This window comes from Onychostruthus taczanowskii, unplaced genomic scaffold (genome assembly GCF_017590055.1).
Source record: "Onychostruthus taczanowskii isolate IOZ18803 unplaced genomic scaffold, ASM1759005v1 scaffold73, whole genome shotgun sequence".
NCBI classification, from domain to species: Eukaryota; Metazoa; Chordata; class Aves; order Passeriformes; family Passeridae; genus Onychostruthus; species Onychostruthus taczanowskii.
This window is the reverse complement of record NW_024505118.1, coordinates 2,653,748-2,681,582: the sequence shown is the minus strand read 5'-3', so window position 1 is coordinate 2,681,582 and position 27,835 is coordinate 2,653,748. Positions and strand designations below refer to the sequence as shown.

General features: G+C 44.1%; 1 protein-coding gene across 2 annotated transcripts; it reads left to right on the top strand.

The window, feature by feature from the left end:
- The first annotated feature begins 1,525 nt into the window (after positions 1–1,525).
- On the top strand, positions 1,526–27,785 carry TMEM45A (transmembrane protein 45A). Of its 2 annotated transcripts, none has more exons than XM_041422463.1 (6): positions 1,526–1,673; positions 21,018–21,227; positions 23,147–23,359; positions 23,829–24,013; positions 26,151–26,296; positions 27,556–27,785. In XM_041422463.1, exons 2-6 carry the CDS (start codon positions 21,038–21,040, stop codon positions 27,647–27,649), a joined length of 828 nt encoding a protein of 275 aa, XP_041278397.1. In that variant the 5' UTR covers positions 1,526–1,673; positions 21,018–21,037; the 3' UTR covers positions 27,650–27,785. The 2 variants fall into 2 exon arrangements, with proteins under 2 accessions (XP_041278397.1, XP_041278396.1); XM_041422462.1 differs by lacking the exon at positions 1,526–1,673 and adding an exon at positions 5,866–6,438.
- Positions 27,786–27,835: the final 50 nt, after the last annotated feature.

Below are 27,835 nucleotides of genomic sequence, written 5' to 3'. Positions count from 1 at the left end.
AGCTGCCTCTGGGTTTCTCTGCTTTCTCTCAACTTTCTTGCTCATAAACAGCCTTCTCCCCATCAATCCCCAGCTTCCCTACAATGGCCTTTTCCTACAGAAATGCTTAGCTGATTGCCTGTGACCCCATTTGTATCCAACATCACCTTGCAAGCTCAAACCCATGTTCAAGTATGCCTGTGCTGATATTGTGTCTGTGTAAATATATTCTAACCCATGGGCAGATGGACATTCCCATGCTGTGGGAAATCTTGTGAAAAGGCAGGAACAAGTGGGAGTCTGCACTGTGGAAGTGGCAGTGCCAGCTGGACTTCTGGATTAAAGCAAAGAGGAGGAGGACCCTGGTGAATTAATGCTGAAGCACGTCTGCAGCTGTGACTTGGTGCCTGGCTTGGGACCAGAGCTGGTGATGCCAGAGGTGAGGAGTTCAGGCTGAACTTTTTCCTTTGGTGGTCTGATTGTGACTCCACTGATCCTTGGGGAGGAGTGTGGTGGACAGAGCCCAGAGCTGCCTTTGGGAGCAAGCTGGTTTGTAGAGGAGTTTTGGGTTCACAGGGGCTCTGTAAATTCCGATATTTTGAGAAGTCGAAGTTTCCCTAAGTGACAGCCAGCTGGGAGACCAAAGGATCCATTTCCTAGTGAGATGGGACACATGGGCATGTCTGTAAGGAGCTGGGTGGGAGGACAGTGACTGAGGGGAAAGTGCTTGTCTTCTGGGAATATTGCACCTGGTCACAGACACTTTTGTGACTTGGATGGAGTCCCTCCAAAAGAAAGATGGCTCTTCCTTTTCCCTGTAAGTGATAAATGTGTGTATTGGGGGAGCTTTTATGCACCAAAGATTTTATGGTCCTGGTGTTCCATGGGATGAAGGCTGGTACAACAACCACATGTAGCAAGCAGGAGGACATTTTCCTGCAGTGCTGCAGAAGAGCCAAGGGAGAAGGGCCACAGGAGGCAATGCCTATGCAGTGACATTGGATTTCCAGCCTCCTCATCACTCCACTCTCACCTTCCACAGCTGCACTCCAGCTCTCACTTTCCCTCTCCTGCTGAAAAAGAATTTTTCCTTCTTTCTCCCTAGGCTGGGCTACAGCTGATGTTTTTCATATCATTGCTTAACTGGCCGGTTTCCCCATCCTGTTCTTTCTGCCTGGTGTCTCTGTCCAGAGGGTTGTTCACCCCGATGCCTTTTCCCAGCTAACTCTCCTGACTCACCCGAGGTACGTGCAGAATGTCAGCAACTGAGCCAGAGAGACTGAGAGACCAAAAATTAACAAAACAATGAGGAAGATAAAACTGCAACTTTTAAAAATAGGGAAAGAACCTCCCTAGGTTTACAAAGTTAAACTCTTAAGTGCTGGACAAATCCAGACCTAAGGCTGCCTTTTCCCTTCCTCCACACAACGTGTATTATGTGACATGATTTAATTGTTTGGCTGCATACTATTTTTCCCACAGGACTAGCGCCTCATTCAGTGTAAACTCAGGACAGTGTCTGAGAATGAAGCTGGTCTCTGCATTTCCTGGACCAAGTGTGTGACTAGAAGCCCCGTTTATCACCACCTAACCCAGACACCGTGCTGAATTTGGAGCTGACAGCTTCTTCATGAGGTTTTCTGGGGTGGCGTCCCTGCAGCCTCTGATTATTTATCATCACAGTGTGCCTAAAGGTGAGAAGCTACTATTTCCAGGGAACTGGGAACTTTTTATTGCAATTTGATGAAGTTTCTTGGAATACTCCATGGGCTCTGGCATTTGTTCAGAATACTTTATGATTTAACTAACTGATGCAGCAGACTTCATTTACTGTTCTGAGTGCTGGGTGCTTCTATAAATCTATAACCTAAATGTCTCCTACCAGGTGTCTAAAAACAAGAAACCGTAAGTCAGACATGTAGATATCTCACCTAGATGTGACTAAGGAACTTGATAGAAGCAGGGAGAGTTTCTAGTTCTTTCAGCTGTCATTTCTTTCTTCTATTAGTAGATTACTCCATTTTCCCACAGCCCTCTGCCTTAGATTTCCCTGTCCCAGATAAGCTAGGACTTGGCTTGATATTTGACCATGAGTGAGCACACCAGATGAGTCTCCACTGCCTGATGCTATTTAGAAGTTACATCTTGTAAACTTGTTTGACTATTCTATTGCTGACTGTCTTTCATCAAAAAATGCCAGGTCATTTTCATCATTATGAATAATTTCTTGTTTTCTAACACAAAACTTGCATCATGAGCTGGAATATAGTACAAAGAAGTTCCATTCCACATTCTCAGAGATGAGTTTCAGAGCTCTGTGTTGATATTTGCAGCTTTAAAATCATATTTTCTCTCATTTAGCTGATACCCAATGAGACAAGGAAAAGTAAAGATTCTTGCTCGGCACTGTGGGAAAGGGCTCAATCTTTTTTTATGCATTTGTGTCATGGTTTAACATGTACACAAAAGCAACACAGTACTGCAGACAAGCTCACCTGCACAGCTCTCAGGGTTCAGACATATTTGGTTCAAGAACTGAAATTCTGAGAAGAAAAACATTTGGAACCTGCAAACAACTTTCTGCTTTTCCCAGATTTCTCCATTCTTCATCATCCTAATAAAGGAATAGGAATATCTGGGGAGAAAGTTTTTACTGTTACTACTCCTGGCATTTCTGGCTTTTATTACACTAGATTCTCCATGCCAAATTGCTAGACTAGTTCAAAGGACTCTGATTAACTTGAACCATAGCCAATTACCTGTGAATTATAGATTGTTTCAGGAAATTCTCCTGAAGTTCCTCTGTTCATGCAGATAGTGTTAAGCTGAGCTCTGCTGACTTTTTATCACCATGATTGTTTTTGCATGTTGTTCTAGATGAAAGACTTTCATAAGGGGGGGGGGGGGGGGGTGTTACATTTTTATATGCTAGAAATCAGCTTGAGACATTGCATTGACAGGATATAAACTCAGAAAAAGTATCCCTTTTGAAAGTTTCTTATGAAGGTCTTATAGGCTACTCATAAAAAACCAAAAAGGAGACAACATAAATATAGCTAATAACTATTAACATAAAAAAACCTTAGAAATTTCATCCCCCCGCCACCAGATGATGGGATTAAGCCTGGAAGCATTTTTAAACTTTACAGATTGAAACGTGTACCTTCAAAGTCCATGCAAGAGCAAATATCCCTAATAGAACTCCAAAGAATGGACTTTTGTAATATGGGTCTTTGTATTCAAATTCACTTTTTACTTATTTTGATGTTAGAAGTTGTATTAAAACCAGAATGTCAATGTTTGTGTTTTTTTCTGAAATCATAGCAAGTGCATGTATTTCTCTTTATTCAATTGTTGCATGAACTTTGCAAGGCCAGAATTATTTGTTTAGCTTTCTGGGCACTTTATCCAGATAGCTATTATTTTATCAGCCTTCTACTTCTATGGTACATTTCATAAAATCATAGAATGGTTTGGGTTGGAAGGAACCTTACAAACCATCAAGTTCCAACCCCCCTGCCATGGGCAGGGACATCTTCTGCTAGACCAGGTTGCTCAGGGCCCCATCCAGCCTGGCTTTGAACACTGCCAAGGATGGGGCATCCACAGCTTCTCTGGGCAACCTGTGCCAGTGTCTCAGCACCCTCACAGTAAAGAATGCTGAGTAAAGAATTCCTCATATCTTCCTTTCTCCCCTTTTTGAAAATGGGAGCAATGTTTCCCTTTTTTCCCGGTCACTGGGAACTTCGCCTGACCACTGTGACTTTTCAAATATGAAGTAAAGTGGCTTGGCAACAACGTCAGCCAGTCCCCTCAGGACCCTGGGATGCATACCACCAGGTCCTAGACACTCATGGCTCTTGACCTTCATCAGATGGTCCTGAACCTGCTTTTCACTTATACGGTGGGGCGGCCTTCACTCCCTCAGCTATAAATTAGGTGCGGTGCTGCAAAGATATCTACAAACAGCCAACAAAACCCTTGGATTCCAAGTGTTCAGGGGAGTAGGTCAACATTTCACTTCAGTTTTCACCCAGAAACATGTCTGGATTTGTAGAGTAGTGTTCCCTCAAGTGCCCAGGCTGAAACCAGCTCACCTGCCCCCAGGGGCAGTTTTGCCTTCTGGGCCAAAATGCAGATGTTACAATAATCCTAAAACATCTAGAGTTCTAATTTGTCTGTAATGTGCTCATGAGTTATTTGGATCAAGGCATAGCTGTGTGACTTCATGGCTGATTTTAGTGCCTGGTATTTGTGATAATTCTGATGAAGTAAAAGCACTGGGCACTACACTAAATGCAATGTAATGGACCTGTGGGTCTTGGAGCCACAGGCATTTGACCATGGGATGTTTCATTAAGCTAACCTCTGTGGAAAGTGGATCAAGCACTACTTGCAAATTCATCTCACATCATTTAGGCTTTGCTATGAAATAAGATTTTACCTCCTTGCTTCAGATGCAATGCTCAATATCAGCAGGGAAAAAACCAACAAATGCTGTTTGGATGCCCCATTCCTCCAGCAAGAGAAGAGCTCAGTTGCCTGCCTGTGTGTCAAGCATGGATCCCAAGTCTGCAAAAGGAGCATTGCATTAATTTCCTAAGTAACTTTGGAATAAGGCAAAAAGAGTAAGGTCAAAATGAAGGAACGTCTGAACTTGAATGAATGTGGCAGAACTGTCATCCTTTTGCTGACCTTAGGTAAAAACATCACAAAAGATGTTTTGTTATTTCTATAGTCTCCAGCAGTTCTGTAGAATATTTTATGCATGCACTTCTCTGCGGTTACTTTGATGCACACTGACTCGAAGAAGTCCGGGATCCCTGCAGGGCCCCGGGGATGCCAGCTGGAGTTTTTTACATTGGCAACATTGGTTGTCACTTAGATTGACTTTTATGTCATTTTAAGTGTGGATGGAAATGAGGAATCCCAGGAAGCAATTGTTGCTCCACTGCCAAGACAAACATCAAACCAGTGGTAAATAGAAGAGGTTATTACAATTATCAGTATTACTGACTGAATAAGCTCAGTCTATGAAAACTCTCCTGCAAGACAAGGATATCCATTAGGTAGGGATTAATGTTGTGATGTAAAATGCATTCTGCTGTCTGAAAAAAAAAATGCAGAAAAAGTCACTCAGACCAGGAAGCAGCTTTCATGGAGGCTGGATTTTTGAAGCACTGTTTACAGAGAGGTGGTCCTTCTGGGAAATATTTTTGCCCTTTTCTCTGTACTCATTGCATCATCCAACCTGCAAAGGCATCTGCTTGCCAGATGCTGAGGGGTATTCGCTGGAGTACTATTTATCTAAGAGTGAAAGTGTCACTTTGTCCTAAAGAGCAGGCGTGGATGCAGCTTCCTAAGAAGATGAGTGTGAAAAAGTTTTAATCCTTATATGGAGTTGATTTCCCCCACCAATTTCCACAAAAATGTTTCTGTATCATGAAAGTAGAAATCTTAAATTAGGGGACTTGAGGGAAGTGTCTCAGAATTCAGTCCAAGTTGTGACTTACTGGTAGGGAGAGCAGCACCTTGGCTTGGTTATTCCTACAGCCGCAGGGGAATCAAGATCTTGATGCTGACAGGGGTGGAAAAGGGTCAAGGGAGTCTTCTGGTGTAGTTTAAACAGAACTTCAAAACCCGGTTATCACAACTTCCTGGCAAATACCTCAAAGGAGGATTTTTCCACAATTTGAGGCTTTCATTGGTGTTCTTTCTGGTGGTTGTAAGAGAGGTGATGCAGTGTGAGATGCCCTTCGTTACACTGTGAACGATTCTGTAATGTCACTTATTTACTTCTTTACTACAGGATGACATCTGCAAATAAAGCCGTGGTTTCGTTCTTTAAATTTTATTTTTAGACATTCTTCTTTTGGATTCAGCGCTGTACCATAAATTCCTGCTAAATTACAGGAATTACAGCCATGGGTGCTCATTTTCGTGGAGAAAGCCACGGCTGTCAGTGTATGTGTAAATAAAAAAAAGGCCTCTGTTATATGCAGCGATCAAAGGAAGGTTTGTATGTCTGACTCTCTACTTTTTCTATTTTTCCTCGCCTTGCCGGGCTACTGGGAGCCGCTGTCCTCGGCCGCCAGCCCCGCGCCAGCCCTGCCCGCTCTCGGCCGCTTTTCCTGGAAAGCGGGGCAGGAGAGGGGGCGGGCAGCGCCGGATCCCGCGGAAGCCTCGCTTTCCCCGAGCCCCTTTCCTTTGGCTCTGCTCTGGGTCTTTCCCGGCCAGGCGGGGAGGAGAACGCCCGCCCCCCGCGGGGCCGCCAGGGGAACATCTGGGCGGCCGCGCCGCAAACATCTGGAGCGGCCGCGGCGCATCCCCGGGGGCCGCAGCTGCAGGGTCCTGCCCCCGGCGCTGCCCGGGCCGGCAGCGAGACCCCCCGGAGGAGGGGGAAGGAAGGAAGGAAGGAAGGAAGGCGGAGAAGGGGCTGCGAGGGAGGGCGCGGCACAGGTAAGGGCAGCCCGGCGCCCCCGATCCCCGGCGGCGGCAGGGGCCGGGGTGAGGGCAGGACGGGCGGCGGGGCAGGCCGGGGGATGTCGGATATTGCCGGGTGAAAGGACAGCTACTCCATGTTTGCCTCGACTCGCTCCACGGGGGGCACTTCTGAGGTGAAAAGCGCGGACGAGACGTTTAAATCGGCGATCGCTTTTGGGAAAGTTGCTGGTGTTGAAAGGCGAGCGTGGCCCTTGCCGGCGTCCGGAGCGTTCTGCCCCGTGTGCAAGGGGGTTGGCGGCCGAGCTTCTGGGTCGTTAAACAAAGGGGAGATTAAGTGTTCGGCTGAGTTCTAAGTTCACTACGTGATTTTTATCTCTCCCTCCCTCTTGTATGTGTCAAGTGGAGATGGATATCCAAACTTGAATTTCCAGGCAAAATTAAAAGAATTTAAATGTACTTCATGGCTTCCTACTCTATGAGAGAAACCCTAAAATTATCTTAGCCTCTTTATTTTTATTTCAAAACAGAATAACCCTCAGCAAAACACTTTCCATCCCTGGATATGTTCCATTTTGTTTCAACTTTTCCATCAATAAATCATATTTTGCTCTCCTAATAACACTTAATATTTGACATGGTATAAAAGAAAATATTGTCTTTTTGATAAAGGGCTTTCTGAGGAGTTCGGGAACTGAAGTATTTAAGACCAAAGTATTTCTGCTTTTTACTTTTTAAACCAAGTGTTTGATTATTACCATGCATTTGCACACTTAGGACTTGTGATTTCTCCACTATGTATAACTTTGTTTGCATCACCTTATATTGCTGTTACTGTCACTGCAAGTCACTGCAAGTACTTTGCAAAAGGATGTTTTCAATATCCATTTTAGATGCAAATTCATCATTGACTCTGGAGTTACCTTTCAGAAGTTTGCTCAGATATATTTTGCTGCTTTTCAGAGTTGCTTGTGTGGCTTTTTCTGTATTTTTCTCTTTACAAATGAAGCTGGGCAAACCAAGCAGATTTCTCTCAGTTGTGGAGACTGTGGACAGAAATAACTGCTGGAGAAGAAAACTCAAGAGAACCTTGATGAGTGGCTGGAATATTTATGCCTGTGTTTAGGCAAACTGCTGTTTACTCTCTTCTTGCACACAAATCTGCCTGTAGAGATCATTTGAGTAGGTACAGCAGATGGCCAGTGCAGTAGTACAAAAATGGGCTCCTTGTTCCAGTCTGAAGAGGTACATGAACCAAGACTTCTCAGTGTTGAAACTCTTGTCAACTGGCTCCTTTTTCTTACATGTGACCAAACACACTCATGCTCACTTGCAGTCGGCAGGAGTAGTAATTTTGACCGTCTCTTCCAAGATACAAGCGAGACAAGCTCCTAAACCCAGGAATTACAAATAATTTGACATTGGTTTTGAAATACCTTCATTTTCTGTAGAGTGACTCTCTGCAGGGGCAGTTCTATCTCATCATGCAGCATGAGCCTGACCTTGGGTCCTGGTGCTGCTTTTGGCTCCAGAAGGTAAAAAGGAGACTTAAGTCCCTTTTATCAATTTATGCCTAAATCAGGGCCTGCTATAACACTTTAATGCTATCTGAGCAACACTCCTAAAACTCTTGCTCCAAATCGCCTTGCACTTAGGCATTTCTAAGACAAATTGTGTAACATCTGTAATGGCAGTGGCTTTGGAAGAGGATCTTTCGGGGTCTGCTCCCTCTGTTAATTGTGTTGTTGGAGGGGTTGCAGCAACTGGAGCTGCTGCTGCTGTATCATGGAGGACTTTTCAGTTTCTGCTAATGTTGTATTAGCACAAACTGATTCCAGTGTAAGGAGTATGAGGTGGTCCTGTGAAATGGAACTACACCTCTCAAGCATTTTGTCTCTTCCAGCTGGGCAAAGCCAGCCAGCCATTTCTCCCAGCTAGACTCAGTGTTATAGACTGCCTTGTCAACACTCCCATTTATTCATTAGTGTTTCTCTTGGTTTTGATCCACACAGCTTTCTGCTGTTGATAGTGTGTTCCCCCCCCCAGGCTATAGTTGGTAGAGGCAGTGCATTTGGCTCCCCTTGGAGAAGCAGTATTACCAGACAAGACTGCAGAGAAAACTTCAAGGTACAAAGGCAGGTTAGACAAGGCAAAGTTCTAGGTGCAAACACCCACCTGCTCCGTTGCACAGCTTTGTGGAAATTACTGATAAGAAAATTTTTATATATTTTTTTCTTATCACAGCAGAATGCTGTAAGCCCCAAGCACTCAAAGAATTGGTTACAATCTTCAAATACATAAGATTTATACGTTTATTTGTAATCACTTTGCTTGCAATGAGGGCTCACACTACCTTACTGTACTGCAAAGACAAATGGGGTGGCTGAAGATGGAGACAGTCTTTTTAGTAGGGCTTGTTGGTGGGAAAATGGGCTAATGGTTTTAAACTAAAAGAGAGCCTGTTTAGGTTAGATATAAGAAAGAATTTTTTTGTGAGGAGGATGGTAAGACACTGCCACTGGTTGCCCAGACAAGTGGAAAGGTTCCTTCCAACTCAAACTATTCTATAACTCTGTCAGAAGGTTATGAACATTTAATGGAATAACTTCAGAAAGCAGAGATCCATGAACAAGTGATTGGCTCTCTATGGGATGAGACAGCAAAATGAAGCACAGTGTCACAGCAGAAGTCAATATTCTGGACACATGTCCCATGTTTCCAGCCTTCTCCCTTGCAGGGGACAGGAGAAGTTCAGCTCTTACAAGTGTCACCTGCTTATTGCCCAAGTATGACCTGTTATGAGCTTTACATTAGGAAGCTGAGTCTCTTTGTAGTTTTTCAGTAAGAAAAACAAGGCCTTCCTATTAAAACCATCAAGGATTTAATAATGACCTCACATTTGTTGATATCAGCTCCCTTTCCATTTTTGTCAACTTGAGACTGTCCTTAAGATGAAAGCTTACTAATGCACACAGCACAGATGATAATTCTGCTTCCCATATTTTGTTAGTGATTCCTTAAAACAGGGTCTTCTTTGTAATCCAGTTTCTCATTCAAAGGCTTCAGTCACCCCAATATCTGGTCCTGTACATAATGAAGAGAAATTCTAATGGCTTTTCTGCACAGTCACCAGTAGTTATTGTAAGGGAGAAACCCTTGCAACCAAAGAACTATAACTCATTGAGGTCAGCAAGCCCTGTGCTTCACACCTGCATGCCTTCACACCTCCTCTGCAGCTACCTGAAAGGAGGTGGCAGCCAGGTGTGGGTCTGCCTCTTCTCCCAAGTAAGTAGGGACAGGATGAAAGGGCATAGTCTTAAGCTGTGCCTGGAGAGGTTTCAGTTGGACATTAGGAAGAATTTCTTCACAGAAAGGGTGAGGACATTGGACTGGACCACCCAGGGAGATGGTGGAGTCACTGTCCCTGGAGGTGTTTAAGGAAAGACTGGCTGTGCCAGTCAGCACCCCTTGGTGTAGCTGGCAGGGTGGGGATCAAAGGCTGGACTGATGGTGTGAGAGGTGCTTTCCAAGCTAATTGATTCTGTGATTCTGTGACCTGTCCTCCTCTAAGCACAGAGCTCTCTTTCAGATATGGCTTCTTTGCTGGTGGAAAATATTAATTGAAGACCATTCAAACATTAAGTTTTCTCAGTAGACTGCCTCCTTTTTTTGGGTTGTGTCTTCTTGTCTTCAAGAAGTGTTTGCAGACATAAGTAACAATTACAGTAACTTCTAAGAGTCTGCAAAGAGCTTTGTAAGTGCCAAATGGAGGATCTTTCACAGCCCAAGTGGTCATTAGTATTTATTACAAATATTTTCCATAGTCTAGTAGCCCTGTCAGCTTTGCTATTTTATGAGACCATTCCACTGAAACCCAACTATACTGTCAAGATGCTGTAGGAGGAGGTCTATAAAAAGGATGCCAACAGAAACCAATCCATATTTTATGTCATTTCCTCTTCAAAGCAGGGCTCTGATCTCTAAATCATCAGTTAATACATCAAACTTTTGCTCTCCTGGCATTTTCCTAGCCTAGGAAGCCTTTTCCCTCCTAGGAAGCAAAGAACATGTAAGTGAACACAAAGAGGAGTCAGAGATTACATCCCACAGAACTGGCTTTTGTGGCAAAGCCATGGAGCAATATTCCTAGTGGCAGTGTAACCTCTGCTGGACCATGGAACTCCAGGAATAGCTAGAGTCCTGCAGAGGTTGTTCTTTGAAGTGACTTGGATGTTTTAAAGAACAAGTAATCCCTCCCCACTAGTCTGCCCTGCCCCATCTGGGGTGCTGTGTCCAGTTCTGGTCTCCTGAGTTCAAGGAAGACAAGGAATTACTGAAGAGGGTCCAGCAGAGGAAGATTAGGAGACTAGAGCATCTCTTTTCAGAGAAACAGCTGAGGAAGCTGGGCCTGTTTAGCCTGAAGAGGAGACAGCTGAGAGGGAACCACATCAATGCATACAGGTATCTTGAGGGCTGGTGTCAAGAGGATGGTGCCAGAATCTTGTCAGTGGTGCCTGGTGACAGGACAAGGGACAATGGGCACAAATTGGAACACAGGAAGTTCCACCTGATTATGATGAAGAACTTCCTTCCTGTGCAGGTGGCCGAGCACTGGGACAGGCTGTCCAGACAGGTTGTGGATTCTCCCTCACTGGAGATATTCAAGAACTCTCTGGATGCAATCCTGGGCAACCTGCTCTAGATAAACCTGCTCTGGCAGGGGGGTTGGACTAGACAACCTGCAGAAGTCCCTTCCAGCAGTAACCATTCTGTAATTTCATGATTTTGTGATTCTGTGATAAAAGGAATTGACTTCAAAAGGAGAGTGACCGCATATAGAAATTTCACTAGCCAGCACAACTCGGGTTAAAATAGGGAAGCACTAAGAGCTCCAGCTAAGCCCAGCTCTGGCTGGGGAGATGGCCTCAGATGTTAGCGAAGAGCTCCCACAGCACAGCAGTGGGATGTCACAGCATGTCCCTCCTTATGCCCTGTCTCTGGCAGCACTCTGCCTCTGCCACACACCGTCAAAAACTGCCAGGCTGGGAGGAGCCCTGCAGCACCTCAGCTGGAGGGCAGCAGTCTGCTGTGACCCTCTGTGGAGAAGGGAACAGCTCCTCTGCCTGGGGAACCGATGGAGGGCCACCCCACAGGAGGCACCCCACTGTGGGCACAGAAGTGGCTGTGATGGCTGGAGCCAAACCTGTCCCACCAGAGGCAGCACTGTTATACCTGCAATATTCTACTGACATACCCATGGTATTCCACCCTTCATTTCAGCCAGTGCTAGGAAATACCAGGGTTTATGACCAATACAGGAACTATGAATCTTTCCTAGGAAAAAATTACTCTCGTGTGTCCCATGCACTTACCAGGTTTACTTTTTGTGTGTGTAAGTTTTTTGAACTTGTGGTGCTCTGAGAAAGGCTCCAATTTGGCAGTCCTCAGGACAAAAAATTCATATCCCCAGACGAGCAGCTGCTCAGATATCAAGAGCCAATGGTAAGATTGTTATGTAGTACTTGTTGTCCCTGGGTAACCCCTGGAGATAGCCTGCTCATCTGTGGGAGCAGAAACAGTCAGCAGATGTGCAGAGAACGGGGAAAGAGAGCCAGAAAATGGAGGGTTATGAGAGATACCACAGTGAGGAGCACTCAGAGGCTGACAAGTACCTGAGAAGGCAGAGTCTCTGACAGATGCGAGGCACTGAAAAAGAATAGAGTGGTACAAGCTGTGGGCCCAAACTCATCACTGTGGGAGATTGTGTCCCAGAGTCCCTTTTTTTCTAGGGCCAGCAGATAGATTTCTGGTCATTACCTCTAGGATTTTTGGTTTTTATCCCTATCTTCTAGGCTTGAAGATTCTCTCAAGGCTTCAATTCTTCTCCTACAGACTTTGGACATGTGTGTTTATGACATTTCTTTTTTTTTTTTTCTTTACCTGAAAATCTTTATCTCCCACACCCATAGGCCAAAACCACCAAGGCTGTCCTGTTACTTTTCAGCATTTCAAATAGTCTTTGTCCTGCTTTCATAAACACAGTGCTTAGTTCCAGTCTAATTCTAAAGCAGCTATAGGTGCCAGCTGAGTATTTCCTTAACACCAGAGCAGTGATCTCATCTGGAAACATGGAGCTGTAATCACTGAAATGCTTTCAGTCATGACATGAAACCAGGGGTGTGTTTAGTGAACAATGTACTTGGAGCAGGCAGTTTTTCAGTCAGCCTGGCTGACTGTGGTGTTTACAGCATAATGGCTGCAGGACAAAAGGCACTTGCCTCTTGAATATGTCTTTAGCTGCAAGTAGGAAACTTTGATACTGAATTAAACTTGTCTGTGATTTTCTTTGTCTTACATGCATTTCAGCTTTGCTGGTTTCCATTTTTTGTAAAAGCTGTATGATCACAGCTTGTGCACTGATTAGAAAATGCCTACAATTGTTATTTCCTCCTCTTATCTGGGTACATCATTCTCACCAATATCACAATCCATTCCCACAGCTGTTATGGATAAATAAACATTTCCCATCAAATATTATAAACTCCACATCACTATTTTCTAATCTAGCATATGGAAGAAAAAATTGGTGATGTTTGATCTTGGGGCTTAACCTTTGTTGTCATATGGTTGTGTAGCAGAAATGGAAGCATTGCAGCAGAGTTTGTGCCTTTATAACTTGTGTCATTTCTGGAAAAGAAATCCATATTTCTGGTTGACTCTGTAGAATCCCCCAGGGCTTGACAAACACAGGAAATTGCAGGGCATACTGCTGTGGCAGGAGAATGTGCAGGGAAGGGAAGCTGCCTGCTGCAGGGCAGGTTCTGGCTCAGCTACTGCTCATGTCCCTGTCCCATGTAGGTTGCACTGTAAACCTCTGTCTGTCCTTTAAAGGGAAAAGGGATAAAAGGGAAGCTAACCTAGCTCTTCCAGAAGCAGTTGAGAAGTCTTCTGAGTAACCAGGTGACCTGTAGGGTTTCTTCACAGCACTTGCAAGTCTTGACTTGGACCCCACTAAAGTGGAGATCAGAAATCAAACTGGTAAATGTTAGAAAACATCTCTCCCAAAATCATCAGAGGATATTTCAATCAATCATCTGAGTCTATTTCTTTCCTGACTTTCATGCTTCTGATGGTGTGAGATAATTTTCAGGCTAAAAAGGCAGCTCTTAATAGCCACAAAAATGCACACCTTTTCTTGAGTGCTCACTTGGAAGCCTCCTTTTTCAGTGGAATCCCATGTTCCCTTCTGACCCCAACGAGTAAGACGCAGCCTGAACAGAGGGATGAACAACCCAGATACACAAAGCTTTATGGCTACATGGGGAATTTGTGGGCAACTGTGAACAGCCTATATTGGTTTGGCAAAGTGTGCATGTAAAACACATTTGCAATACCATGCAGCTTTCTAATTACTGGAAAAACCTTAATAATGCAGTGCTTTCTGTGGTTATTGCAAGAAAAACTACGCTTGGAGCTCTCACATTAAAAAAAAAGCATCTCACATTCACAGGTAGCTGTAAATTATTCTTTTTCTTTATTCCAATCAGCTGCAGAGACATTGACTGGTACTTAAAATTTATAAACAACCTCAACAATTGAGATTGTTGCCATAATTATGCCTAATTACCTTTTTCTCCAGTTCCCCTGAGACCACAGGCCCCTGAGTAGGGGGTGCCATGATGGGATCCTTGGGTGAGTCTGACTGAGGCAGCTAAAACCTGTGGCTGTCCTGGAGCCCTGACAGCAGCCTCCTGTGCCGGTGTGCCCCACACTCTGATGACAGCAGCTTTTCAAGGGGCACTTGGTGTGAAAAGCCTGGATCTGGGCTGGAATGTGTGCCTTGTCTAGTTCCTAGGCATGCTCTTTGGGGCAGCAGCCCTGCTGGTTGGCAGAGGTGGACTTTCCCTCATTTTGACTCCAAAATTTGCTTTGCTAGATCTCAAAATTTGCCCTGGCTGCTGTGGCTCCAAGGCTGCTTGCTGGAGGTGGTGGAAAGGTCCTGGGTGGTGAACCTTCAGGGTGGACACCTGAGGAGTGAGTGATCCTGCAAGAATTCTAGGGGTTAGCAGATAACAGTGGCCATGTGATCTGCAATAGGCAAGGATGTACATGTGCTGGAAAGGCAGCCCTGTCACCGTGGGGACAACAGTGGCCAAGTGAAGAAAGTGATCTGCCCAGTGAGCCTCCCAATTACTTCATCTGTCAGATCAGCACCTCTGACACTAAAAAGAAAAGCAGGGCAGTCGTGGTGGGTGACTCCCTTCTGAGGGGAACAGAGCACCCTGTATGTCAACCTGACCCATTCCACAGGGATGCTGCCTCCCTGGGCCTGGGTATGGGATATCACTGAGAGCCTTCTGATTATTATCCACTGCTGATACTCCGGCCTGGCAGTGATGAGACAGGAAAGAGGAGTGTCAGGGCAATTAAAAAGGACTTCAGGACACTGGGTCAAGTGGTTGATAGGGCAAGAGTACAGGTAGTGTTCTGCTCAGTCCCTTTAGTGGCAGGGATAAATGATGAACAGGAGAACTCACATTATCAACAAGTGGCTCAAGGGTTGCTGTCATCAGCAGAATTTTGGATTCTTCAATCATGGGGCAACTTTCATGGCATCTGGCCTGCTGGAACTGGATGGGCTCCATCTCTCTGTTAAGGGCAGAGGGATTTTAGCTCATGAACCAGCAGAACTGGTTGAGAGGGCTTTAAAGTAGGTTTGAAGGGGGAAGGGGATGCAGCTGGGCTGCCTGGAAGCAGGCCCAAGGGTGGTAAGCCTGAGTCAGGGATGAAATCAGCAGCCCAGCTGAGGTGCATGTACACTGATGCACAGAGCTAGAGGCTGTGGTGCAGCAGCAGAGCTGTGATGTAGTTGCCATCACAGAAATGTGGTGGGATGACTCACGTGGCTGGAGTGCTGCACTGGATGGCTACAAACTCTTCAGAGGAGACAAGAGAGGGAGAAGAGGTGGAGGGGTGGCCCTTTATGTTAGGGAGGCCTTGGACGCCATAGGTGTTGACACTAAGGATGATGAAGTTGAGTGTCTGTGGGTAAGAATTAAGGTGAAGGCCAAGAAGGCTGACATCCTACTGGAAGTCTGTTATCATCCACCCACCAGGAAGAAGAGGCGGACAACTCATTCCTAAAGCAGCTAGGGAATATTTCAGGATCACCAGCCTTTGTTCTTGTAGGTGACTTTAACCTACCAGACAGCTGTGGGAACTTAATACAGCAGAGAAGATGCAGTCCAGGAAATTTTTAGAGTGTGGGGAGGACAACTTTTTGCCACAACTGTTGAGTGAGCCTGCCAGGAGAGGAACTATGTTGGATCTGTTGTTTGCAAATAGGGATGGGCTGGTGGGAGATGTGGTGGTTGGAGACCCTCTGGGGCACAGTGATCATGAAATTATAGAGTTCTTGATATTTGGTGAAATCAGGAGGAACATCAATAAGACTTTTACATTGGACTTTTGGAGGGCAGACTTTGGCCTATTTAGGAGACTTATTCAGAGAGTTCCTTGGGAAGCAGCCCTTAAAAACAAAGGAGTTCAGGAAAGGTGGGCGTGCATTCAAAACAGAGGTCTTGAGGGCACAGGAACAGACTGTCCCTGTGTGCCAAAAGACGAGTCAATGAGGCAAATGTCCATCCTGGATGGGCAAGTAGGATTTGGAGGAACTTAGGAATAAAAAGAGGATGCATCATCTTTGGTAGAAGGATCTCTCAGGAAGTTTTTAAGGGGGTTGCCAGGGCATGTAGGAAAAAATTAGGGGAGCCAAAGCTCAGTTCAAACTTAATTTGGCAACTTTTATTAAGAATAATAAAAAATGTTTTTACAAATACATTAACAGCAAGAGGAAAGGTAAGACCAACCTCTGTTCTCTACTGGATGCAGGAGGGAACTTGGTAACTGCAGATGAGAAGAAGGCAGAGGTGCTTAAGGCTTTCTTTGTCTTAGTTTTTAGTGAGAAGACTTGCCTTCAGGACAACTGTCCTCCTGGGTTGCTCGATGATATCAGGGAGCCGAATGGTCCTGCCATTATTCAAGAGGAGGCAGTCAGAGAACTGCTGAGCCTCTTCAATATTCATAAATCTATGGGCCCAGATGGGATCCATCCCAGGGTGATGAAGGAGCTGGCAGATGAGCTTGCAAAGCTGCTCTCTGTCGTGGCAGGTTCCAGCCGGGCTATGCCCTGTGGGCTGCCGTGGCCAGGATAGCTCAGGTAGGCTCAGCACAGCGTCCAAACTCCCAAGCAGTTCCAAGCTGCAGGCAACCTAAGCAAGCTTAAGTGATTTCTGGCTCTTAGTGATTATGAGCTTTCTCTACAACTTCCTGAAAGGTGGCTGCAGTCAGGTGGGGGTTGGTCTCTCTCTCCAAGCAACAACTGACAGAACGAGAGGACACAGTCTTAAACTGCGCCAAGGGTTGACAATAGGCTGGATATTAGGAACAAGCTTTTACAGAAAGAGTGATAAAGTTCTGGAATGGCTTCCTCATGGAGGTGGTGGAGTCACCATCCCTGGATGTGTTTGAAAAAAGTTTGGATGTGGCACTTGGTGTCATGGTTTAGTTGAGATGTTAGGGCTGGGTGGGACTCGATGATCAGGAAGGTCTCTTCCCACCTAGTGATTCGGTGATTCTGTGTGATTCTGTGATGCCAGCTGTGAGCCTTTTGATGGCTGTGTGCCTTTTGTAGGCATCAGAACCACTGCCTTTTCCTGGCAGAGTTAGGAGAAGAATTTGGACAGAATTGAAGTTGTCAAGCAGGTCACCAGCTAGAGGAATTTGTGTGGCACCTGGTGGGACTGGGTGGCTTTGGGGCCAGCCCTCATGGCCCCTGTCTATGGGTCAACTCTGCTTACAGCTCTGGCAGACCACAGAATCACAGAATTGTTTAGGTAGGAAAAGACCTTTCAGATTATTCAGTCCAACCACTAACACAGCACTGCCAAGTCCTCCACTAAACAACATCCCAGGAGCCACATCTCCATACCTTTTAAATATCTCCAGGAATGATGATCCCACCACTTCCCTGGGCAGTGGCTTGACAGTTCTTTCAGTGAATAAATTTCTCCTGATATCCAATCTAAGATTATGAACTCTAGGGAGGGTTGTAGGAAGCAAGGAATGTTTGCTGCTGAGAACATGACTGTGGCTCTGACAAGAGACTTGGCCCTGAAATCACTGAGGGTAAAAGAGAGAGTCTTGAATTTGCACATCCTGCGACATCAGTCTGACATTGCAGATATAGACTGATAAGGCTCTGTAAAAATAAGCCCTCAAATTTATCAAGTATCATCATAACATGCTGATGCCATCTTTATCCAGTAAATAGCACCTGCTGTATCAAAACTGTCTGGCTCTCAAGCTGTGCAGAAGAGCTGACAGATGTTTTGTCCCAGGCTGTACAGGGGAATTCCAAAGTGCCTCATGGAAAGGCAGCAGCCTGACATATTGCTTTCCTCTCCTTTCACCTCCCATTACACCTCTGCCTTCCACCTCCCAGATGCATCTCTTGACCCCACAGTGACTTTCCTACTGAGGAGTCTGTGCTTAGCCTCACCATATCCTCAGTTTCATACTGAGCCCCTAAACTGTGCACTATCCCCCCGTTTATTTGCAGACAAAACTTCTCAGTCACATCAAAACAGTGGGTGTTGGCAGGTGACTTCTAGACTCACCAAAAGCTCTCAGGCCTGAAAAGAGAAAATTCATGAATTGTGAAGTTTAATCAGTTTAAGGCAAGCTCTGTCATGATGTTTTCAAGTTCACTAGAACTTTAAAGGGTAAGTTGTATAACTCCTTTCTGAAACCAGCTGTGTTGAGATACAGCATTCCAAAGGTTTGCCACAACAGCTGGCCAGCAGAACTGATGTGTGTCTTTCTAGAGAAATCCTACAAATAATCCCTAACACCTTTGGATGAACTCAGTCTGAAGTTTACACTCTCTAAAGCTAATAATATGTGATTGTACTTCTTTTAGCAAAAAAGTAATTTTTCTCATTCTGTTTTGTTTACGTTGGATGTGGAACATCAGCTGCTGTATCAGTCTTTTGTTCTTTTTGCTTATTTTGAAAGGGAAAAAATAGTTCAAAACAAAGTTTCTTGATAGTTTGCCCAGATTTAGTGCAGAAAAATCCTCCAGTGTTTAAAAAGCTAGGTAACCCAGGTGTAAATTTACAGATTGAGAATTACTTTTGAAGTTTTACTACAAATGTTGTCAACACAATTCTTCATTTCACTGCTACTGTAGCTGTATTCTCCTAAGGGAAAGTTACTCAGAGGTTTCCTTTATCTTTCTAATCCATTGTTTTGCTTTGATGTGCAGTACAGGGTAAATGGTTCCTTTTGAACTGCTTTGTACCTGTGGTGAATAATAATGATAATGAATAAAGTCTTTCCAATGAACCATGTTCAGTGAGATAAGATGTGGTGAGGAAAAGCCACTCCCTTCTCCTCCCCTCTTCCTTTCAGTCAAAGAAGGGAAAAGACCAATGTGACCAAAAAGACAGCAGTGCCTTCCAGGCCAGCATGTTTAAAAAACCTCAGAAATTAAGGTTTTTAATCAAAGCAAAAGAAGTATTTTAAAGGTTAAAGCAAAGTTCAGAGGACTGTCTACAGCTATTAGCACTGCCCCTTACTGAGGCAAACAGTGGTGCAGTGAGTACTGGCAGGGATGTGCAGGCAGGTCAGAGTCTTTGAACTAAAGGTGTCCCAAAATGACTCTTGGCTGAGATAGCAAGGGCTGGGTCCCACCTATGAGGCTGAGCTCCCCAGACCTCACCACTGAGAGCCCCACTGTGCTGTGGGCTGCTGCAGAGCGAGCAGTGCTTTTCCCACTTGCAAATAAAACACACAGGCATCAACCCAGCAGAACTTTAAGGGTAGTGGGGGAGGCAGAGAAGGCAGAAAAAGGCTCTCCCAGCTCTTGGACCCTCAGCTGCAGGAGGCTTTCCCACACAGCAGAAATCCCAAGTGGGAGTGCTTTAGGTTTTGTTCATAAACACGTCCCTCGTGCCCCCTTTGGCTGCCCCATGACTGGCAGTGCTGCTTCCCTGAGCATCACCACACGCTCTCCTTCCCAACTTCCACATGCAGACACCAGACCCTGCAACACCTGCAGGGACACATCCAGCAATGGGCTTGCTTGGGCAACCAGCATCACATTTCTCTGTGCTCGTGCTTCCCCAGTGCTTCCCTAGAAACTAGGTAACCAGGGTATTATCCACGGAAAGATTTTAGAGCTCACCTCTCCCACTCAGCAGCCCTTGCAGTGGGAGAGTTCAGCTCTGGAAGAAGAGGGGACAGGCAGGGGCTGCAGAACTGCATCCTGTTTAAATCAGGCCAGACTCATGCTATGCATGAACAGTTGTATTTTCTTTTATTTTCCTTTGTAGCTATAGAGGCCACTTTTCCTCCTGCAGTTGGGATAGTCTTAGGAGAACTCCAGGACCTGTGCATGTGGAAAAGTTTCTCTTCTTAAAAAAAAAAAAAAAAAAAGGAAAAAAGTAAAATTTCAGTGGAGTTTAGCCTCCAGAAATAGGAGAGGGCTGACATTATGTGACTAGACAGCCTTATATGAACCCTGCAAGTACTCCACGGCCCAGAAGCTGCAGTTTAAAACTTCTTATGCAGAGCTGGCCATAGGAAATACTCATGAAAAAGAAAAATATACTAGAGCTTCCGTGTGCCATTCATAGCCATATAGTTCCAGTGCAGTGTGGCAATTGAACTTTTAAGTCAACAACAATAATAACAGAAAGTACAGACTGCCAGTCCTTCTAAAGTGGTTATTCGTGATTGCTGCCTGTGCAGAGACTCAGTATGCCTTTGGGGCATGAGGCACAATAACTCAATTTCTATATCTTAAAGAAAAATTGCAATTTAATGTTAGAACCATCATTTTAATGAAAAAGCCACTGGCTCAAAGGCAACTATCCCATATTTTGGGATGATGACCAGAATTACTAGGATTATGAATGGCATTTCTGTTAAATGACTACATAATCCTGACCAAGTAATAACCTTGACACACAGTGCACTTGATATACTTGATAATATATATCTAGTGGTGGATGCATAATTCACCCATAAATAATGAGAATTACTTCATGTTTGTAAATTATAACAAGACATCTGGATTGAAATAAAAAAAATACAATTTACTAGTGAATATTTACCCATTTGATGGGTATGCAATTCATTTTTCCTTCAGTCAGGTATTGTCTTGGTTTCCTTTTGTGAAGGAAAAAAAATATAACACTCTCTCTGAAGGTGAAAGCACCAAATAGTGAGTATTCAGATTCTCTCTTTCTCTAGCTCAACTTCTACAGCAAGATGTAGTGTGCCATGTCTTTTCCTGCTCCTGCCCTGCTGACTGCCAGCTCTGCATTTCAGGTCAGCTGCTCTGCTGCTTCTGCAAAGCTATGAAACTGGGGAGACTGGCTGGGGGGTTAAGTACCCAAATTTGTTTTTAAATTAACTGTGAGTACTCAATTCAATGACACCCATTTGATCTATGCAAGGAGATACTTTAAAATTATAACCCACAGAATTTTCCCACTATTCCCATAATCGGTCTCTGTTTGTTTCTTCCTCAGGTATTGCCTAGCAGAAAACCATGGGAAATTTCAAAGGGCATGCCCTCCCTGGAAGCTTTTTCCTTCTTTTTGGCTTGTGGTGGTCAGTGAAGTATCCACTGAAGTATGCCTGTCGAAAAAACAAGAACGCTTGCTACCTTGGCTCCAGGGCAGGATTCCAGCGCCTGGAGTTTGTTGAGGGCATCATCAAAGCTGTCTTTGCCCTCATTGGTAAGTGAGGTGGACTAAGGGCAGGCTGTACCTTCTAACACTTTTTGCTTTAAATTTTGTTATCTGATAAAATGAATCTCCTTTTGTTCTGCTCTTTTGCCCTTTAACCGCTGAGAAGTGGTGGGGCTACTGCTAATTACACAGCTGTGGCCATAGCATGGTTTCCATCCATAGTGCTCTTCTGGAGCTTCTCTGAGGTCTCCTGACCACTCCTGACCACTTGACTGCTCCTGACCACATCTCAGCGTTCATGTTCTGTTCACTGTGCAGGGAGGGAGACAAGATATTTAGGCAAGGGGCTCCCATGTGCATACTGAGAGCACCAGACTGTGAAGGTGTTGCTTTTCTGTTTTGAATTCAACCATCTCACATGTTGGTAGCCTCCACTGATTTATTGATAAAACATGTAAATATGCAGGTGATTTTTTGATTAATCTCAGTCAAAAGTGAAAATTTTCATGCAAAAAGACTGAACTCCAGATCTTATTGCTGCAGGACTGTTGTGATGGGGTGTGGGGGAGCAGTTTGTCCTTCCATTGTGTCCAGGCCTGGTACAAACCCACTGGGATGGTTTTGGGAGCTGTGTAGCTGGCTGAAAGTGTTTAGTTCTTGTTTACATCCTGGCAGGCTGTGTGGTAGTGATTTGGCTTTAGAAGGTAAATAAACTAAACAGCAGGGGGTCTGAGGAGCTCAGCATCTGTAGCTCAAGTTGAAAAATAGCTAAATTTTAAGCATTTTTGCACTTCTAGATTATATTTGTCTACTCTTCTTTAGATGCCCAGAGTTGCCTCATTTCTAATCAAGGTGCAGGCAGTGACAGAGTCTTGTTCTTGCTTTTCCTTCCTTTCTGTTAAGATATATCAGCACTGAAGGGATGTTGTGTCTACAGCTTTATCATTAAAAAATTATAAAAATCTAAATAATAGCATTCATTTTGAGGCTTGATTGTGGACACCTTTCCTACAAATCTCCCAGTCTGTGTCTAGAGGTAGTTTGGCAGCTAAAACATTAATGTACTCTTTCTATTTTCACTTTGAAACCACAGGTTCTTATTTTAACATATGGAAATTCCAATTCAAATCAAAAGTATGGAAAAACTGCTTGGCTAAGACAGTAAAGGCATCAGGAGTAAAACCTGCTGTGTCCATGTTAGGAAAGCTGGAAATAAGGGTGGAACAACACTGCATTTACTCTACAGCATATCTACTTTTACAGCAGATGCTGGCCTATGCTTTATAAACAGTGTAATCAGCTTTTATGTTTTTAAAGCAGAAGAAGTTTTAAACCCTCCCCAAACTTCACTGATCATATAAAGCATTTAAAAGCAGTTTTCCCTTGCTGGAGTACCTCAGCTAGTTGGCAAAACACTGAGGGGCCAAGGTAAGGGAGAGAGTGGAGCAGTGATTCAAATACTAACTCCGTGTACATTCCCATGGGACTTTTAACGACTCTGCACGGTGGAGGGGTTTCCTTTTATGGCTTTAGAGGAAAAATCCCCTTTGAATTATGAGTCTGTCATCACGCATGTGGCAGGGCACTGAAATGGTAAATCTTTCTTTTGGAGACTTTAGTGTGTGTTATGCTCATGTTTGAACCACTGGAAAAGGCAGCTGAAAAATCTGGTCAGAGGACTGCTACAATAGCAATTGTTTAAAAGAAGAAAAAGCAGCACAGAATAAGATTTTTTCATTTTCATTGCCGGAAACTGCAAGATGCAAATAGTTCCACCAGGAGTGGAGCTGAAGCCTGATTTCCTCTGGCTCTCCACTCTCCAGATTATGTGATGCTAAAACCTCAACCTTGCTGGCATGATGCTGCAAGGGGATGTATTGCTGCCTCTATTGTTTGTGTAAAGACTTGCCATCAGTTTACACCATAAGTACCAGAACAAATGGTTTTTCTTCCTGTTTCGTGCACAGGGATGGTGGCTGAGCAGTTTGTTCCTGATGGACCTCATCTGAAGCTGTACAACTACGAGAAGAAGCACTGGGATCACCTGATGAACTGGCAGCATGCCACCATGTATCTCTTCTATGGCATTTCAGGGCTGGTGGACATCGTGGCTCACGGGACCAACGCGCTGCCAGCGGCCATGGACAGGATGATGCTCTCCTTAGCAGTCTTCATTGAAGGTCAGTTTCCTTCTCCCTGCAGGGATATGCATGAATCCTGTGGATGGGCATTGATCATTGGCCTGGGAATCTCCAATCAGCCTTGCAGAGTGACCTCTGGGAGCTGCCTGTTTCACTCCCTGAAAGACTTCAAAGAGATCACAAAAAGATCAGTCTTGGCCCTCCTTACACTGCCCAGTCATGATCCTGCATTGCAAAGGTGTATCTTAGCTTTCCTACCTGCTCAGACAGCAACAGAAATGTTATGGAAATAGCAGCAAAAGCCTGTTTTAGGTAAGGGCTCAGTAGCTCAGGCATGTGTTTGATGTAGGTACTGACATGGCACACAACTGGTTAGCTAAAGCCAGTGTGAGTGAAGGTGACACTGGCATAAAGAGAAATGCCATAAATGTTTCACTGTTTTCTAAAGGCAGATGCAGGGAAATTGCAAGGGAAGAAATTATCTTAAACTGATCACAATTTATTCCAGGTTTTCTCTTCTGCTACCATCTTCATGGGAGGGCCATGCTGGATGTTCATGTTCATCAGTTACTGCTATTTGCTATCTTTGGAGCTGCTGCCTGCATATTTTTGGAAGTTTTTTTCCGGGGCAGTATTGTGCTAGAGATGCTCCGTACAAGCCTCTGCATATTACAGGGCAGCTGGTTCTGGCAGGTAGGTCACTTTTCTGCCTTTGTAATTTCTTCCTCACCAAAATTAGCCATTTAACCCTTTGAAAATGTGTCACAGGTTATATATATGCCTTTTAAACACAGACCTCAAAAGACTTACAGAAAATAAGTTCCTTTAAAGAGATACAGAAAAAAAAATGTTCCTTTTAAGTGATAAAAATATTTCTTATAGCGATTTTACAGAAGAAGAAGCAGCCATTTCACTTCAAGTGCCTTTTATTTGAATCAATAAAGAAGCTAAAGTGTTTTTCTTGAGTTCTCCATGTTACAGAGCTCTCTGATCCTTGTAACATTCTGTTCCAAATTTGCCAGCCAAGTGGCAGTGATTTTAGAGCATGGAAATATATGTTGTTCTTTACAAAGAGAGTTTCTACTGTCAGCTGCTGGAGCAGTGAGTAGACACCCAGTGTAGCACTGGACAGGTGAGGCAAAGGCCTCATTGACATTGCCAGGTTCAAAAGGTACTTAAGGTACAGATTCTCATTAGGAGACTGGATGATGTAAAGCCTCCTGCTTTTCTAGTGCTCTGGGAGCTGAGCAGAAAAAAAAACAGCCAGAACTTTGATATTTCAGGGATGTGGCTCCTGAAAGGACTCTTCAAAATGTAGCTTCCATGCCCTCATTTACTTGTGAGACTATCCAATAAGAGATATTTGACAGTGACTCTTTCTCTACGGTCAGAACAAGAGAGATTTAAGGAGCTGCTAGGAGTTTGTAACAGAAATAGGAGCACTGGTGCTGATGTGTGTTTCATCTTATAGTGGGGAATTGAGGTCACTCCAATGATTTTTCCTTCCGGCATGTCTAGACTGGCTTCCCTTTTTTCTGTGCTGGCCAGACAAGATGAATAAAAATGTTTGCTGTTTCTTAGGAGAACTGGACACTCAGCACCAAATCAAATATTTAAATGCTTTCTCTGGCTTGAAGACAGACCTCAAACTGGCTGTATTTTTCTATAAGTGAACTCAAGAATGTGATGCTGCAGCACTTGCTGTTTTATTTTCTTGTTTAATTTTCTTGTTTGCAAACTTCCAGCGGGTGATTTAAGAAGCTTTACATAGGAGGAATAGATACAACCATTTATTCATTGTTTTCTGCCTAGTCTAATTTTAGAACAGATTATTTCTTTAGCTCTAGAGACAATGTGGGTTTTGTTTCAAAGTAAAAATTGAAGTACTAAAAATAGAAGAAATTTAAGTGTGGCTTTTTTCACACCCGCATCAGACTTAACCATCTGTGTGATTGAAAACCACACACTGGCTGCAGCACAGGAAATTTGTAAATGGTAAAGGGACTTTCTTTCTGCATCATCAACACCCTCATTCATTGAATTCTCTGCATGAAATGCAAAATTCACTCCCCTCCTTCTTCCTCTCCTCTTCCCAGTTTCTAAATTCCCAGCTAAACTGCTGAGTGAGGACTTTGAATAGTATTAAGCAGTACACAGGGTTGGGGTTTGTCATGCAAACACTGCATAGCCACAGGATTAACTGGTTTCCCATTTTATGCACAAATATGAATCTGATCTTTCCCAGCTCTGAACAAACAAATCAGCTATGTATTTCACATGAACTTACGGTCTTGCATGAGGAAGCTCCATTTTATGGCATTTCTGACCTTCTCCTTGCGATGGCCCAGAAGAAACAGAATTGTGGCTCCCCTTTATTTGTTCATTGATTATTCATCTTCCCAGCCATGTAATGCATTCCCAGACCCTGCTGGGAAGAAGGGAGGCAGTGCAAATGGCCAGGCAGGTTTTCTGATCCATGAAGTGATTTCAGTTCAGAGCACACAGGGCTGAGCACCAGCTCCTCTCCTTACAGTGCGTAACTGTGATTGTTGCAGGGCTGGGCTTTTGGGCAGGCTCCTTAATTTTCTGGGCAAGAGCAGGGGGTCTCTGGTATTGTCACTTTATCTTCAAAGGCATTTCTGCACAAAGCTGTTTAAAGTGTTCCATCACACCTGAGATTGACTACAAAATTGTTTTTAATAGTAAACATAGAAATAAGCAACACCATAAGAAAATTAAATGTCTGCCTTGTGATGGGTAGCATAAAACACGACATGGCACAGGATGCTCATCAAATGACATGTACTAAATCTCTTTTATTTTATTACAGATTGGCTTTGTGCTTTATCCTCCAAATGGAAGCCCAGAGTGGAATCAGACAGATCACACTAACATGATGTTCCTGACCATGTGCTATTGCTGGCATTATGCTTTTGCTTTTCTTATACTTGCAGTGAATTACACAATTGTCAGCTGGTAAGTTACTTGAAACACTGAAACTTTGGTGACTTGTCTATTTAGTCTAGTAGGGGGTTTATTTTAGACAAGTGTCACTGGCAAATGAAAAGGTTTCTATGAAGTAAGTAATTGTCTTGCAAGGTAAAATAAAAATGGTTATTAGTAATCAGTGAAAAGCACATGACATTGCTTCAGTAAAATGGGGACAAAAATGCACCCATAAATACAGCTCTGATAGCACAGCATAATACTTCTCACATAAAATCAGCACCAATAGTCTTCCACATTTGTAAGTGCATATAAAGTCAGAAGTAGGAGACTTTCTTACCTGCAGACTCCAACTGCTCATCTCTGCTAATTTTAAGTGGCTTAGAGAGCCAGCTTCATGACTTTACTGTGAAGATCACTACACAGAATTCCTTGCTAGAAATTTCCTGTGATCAAACTTGATTTCTTTTCTCACTAGTCGTTTTCACTCCCTAATGTCTAATGTTTCTCACTAGTCTTTTACTCCCTAATTAGCACTGCCCAGTGCTAATTCTGACAAAATTCCAACTGCAGTGTTAATTTGGCTGTAAAAATGCCTCTGCCATCAGATCATAGAATGTGATCACCTTCTATCCACAGGACCTTACCAAGCCTTTTCCTGCAGTGTCCTAAACATGCTTCCCACCCCTTGCTTTACCCCTGCCATCCTAATAGCCCTATTTAATCATGTCAAATACATAGTTCTTCCAATCTTGATTTGCACTGAGGTGCCAGTCCTTTTTTGTGTCTCAGTCTGAAAGGCACCAGCACTCAAGGCTGGGTAATTGGTTTGCTGTATAAGGAGGGGCAGCTTTTGAGAAAGTGGCAGCAATCTCATGGCCCTTCTGGCCCTGGGACCAGTGGCTGCTGCAGCATCAGACGAGGCCTCAGAGGAGGCTGATCACGGCACACTGGCAGAGTTCCCCGCTGAGGGTAGTTTGGGCAGAGTCTTTCTCACAGCTTTATGGTCCCTTCCCAAGTGTGCATAGTGCCTGCACAACACTGAACCTTCTGGAGGGTTCACTGAGGTTTGTTTGAAGTGCTCTGGGATATGTCCATAGGAACAAGTTCTTGCAAGCTGTACAGTCAGGACGGATCAGTAAAGGCAGCACTTCCTAACCACAGAATCACAGAATGAGTCATCCTAACTTGCTGATGAGATACCAGAGTTAAACAGGATTTTACCATATAAAAAATGGTCAGATGAGCCTTTGAGTTACCACTGACATATTTTTGGTTGTTGTTTCCAGGGCGGTTCGTTCGAAGGTTAAGCAGTCCCAGTCCATGGAAATGGGTTTACTGAAAACATCTGAACGAGATCATGAGTCAGAAGAAGAAATTTAGCATGTCTTGACCAGTTTGCCCACTCCAACTATTAGGCTAATTGATACCTCATTTCTACATTTTTTTGCCATCTTATTCATTTTTTGACTATGACTTGCTTTGCAAATATCAATCCCCTATGATGTCTACATCTACACAGTTGTTTTTTGGTTTTTTTTTTGTGAAAGGTAAGCTTGATATTGATTC

Coding starts and splice junctions, on each gene's coding strand:
- TMEM45A (XM_041422463.1), top strand. CDS start 21,038: ATGGGAAATTTCAAAGGGCATGCCCTCCCTGGAAGCTTTTTCCTTCTT. Junction 21,228..23,146: donor AGCTGTCTTTGCCCTCATTG/GTAAGTGAGGTG, acceptor TTTCGTGCACAG/GGATGGTGGCTGAGCAGTTT. Junction 23,360..23,828: donor CTTAGCAGTCTTCATTGAAG/GTCAGTTTCCTT, acceptor AATTTATTCCAG/GTTTTCTCTTCTGCTACCAT.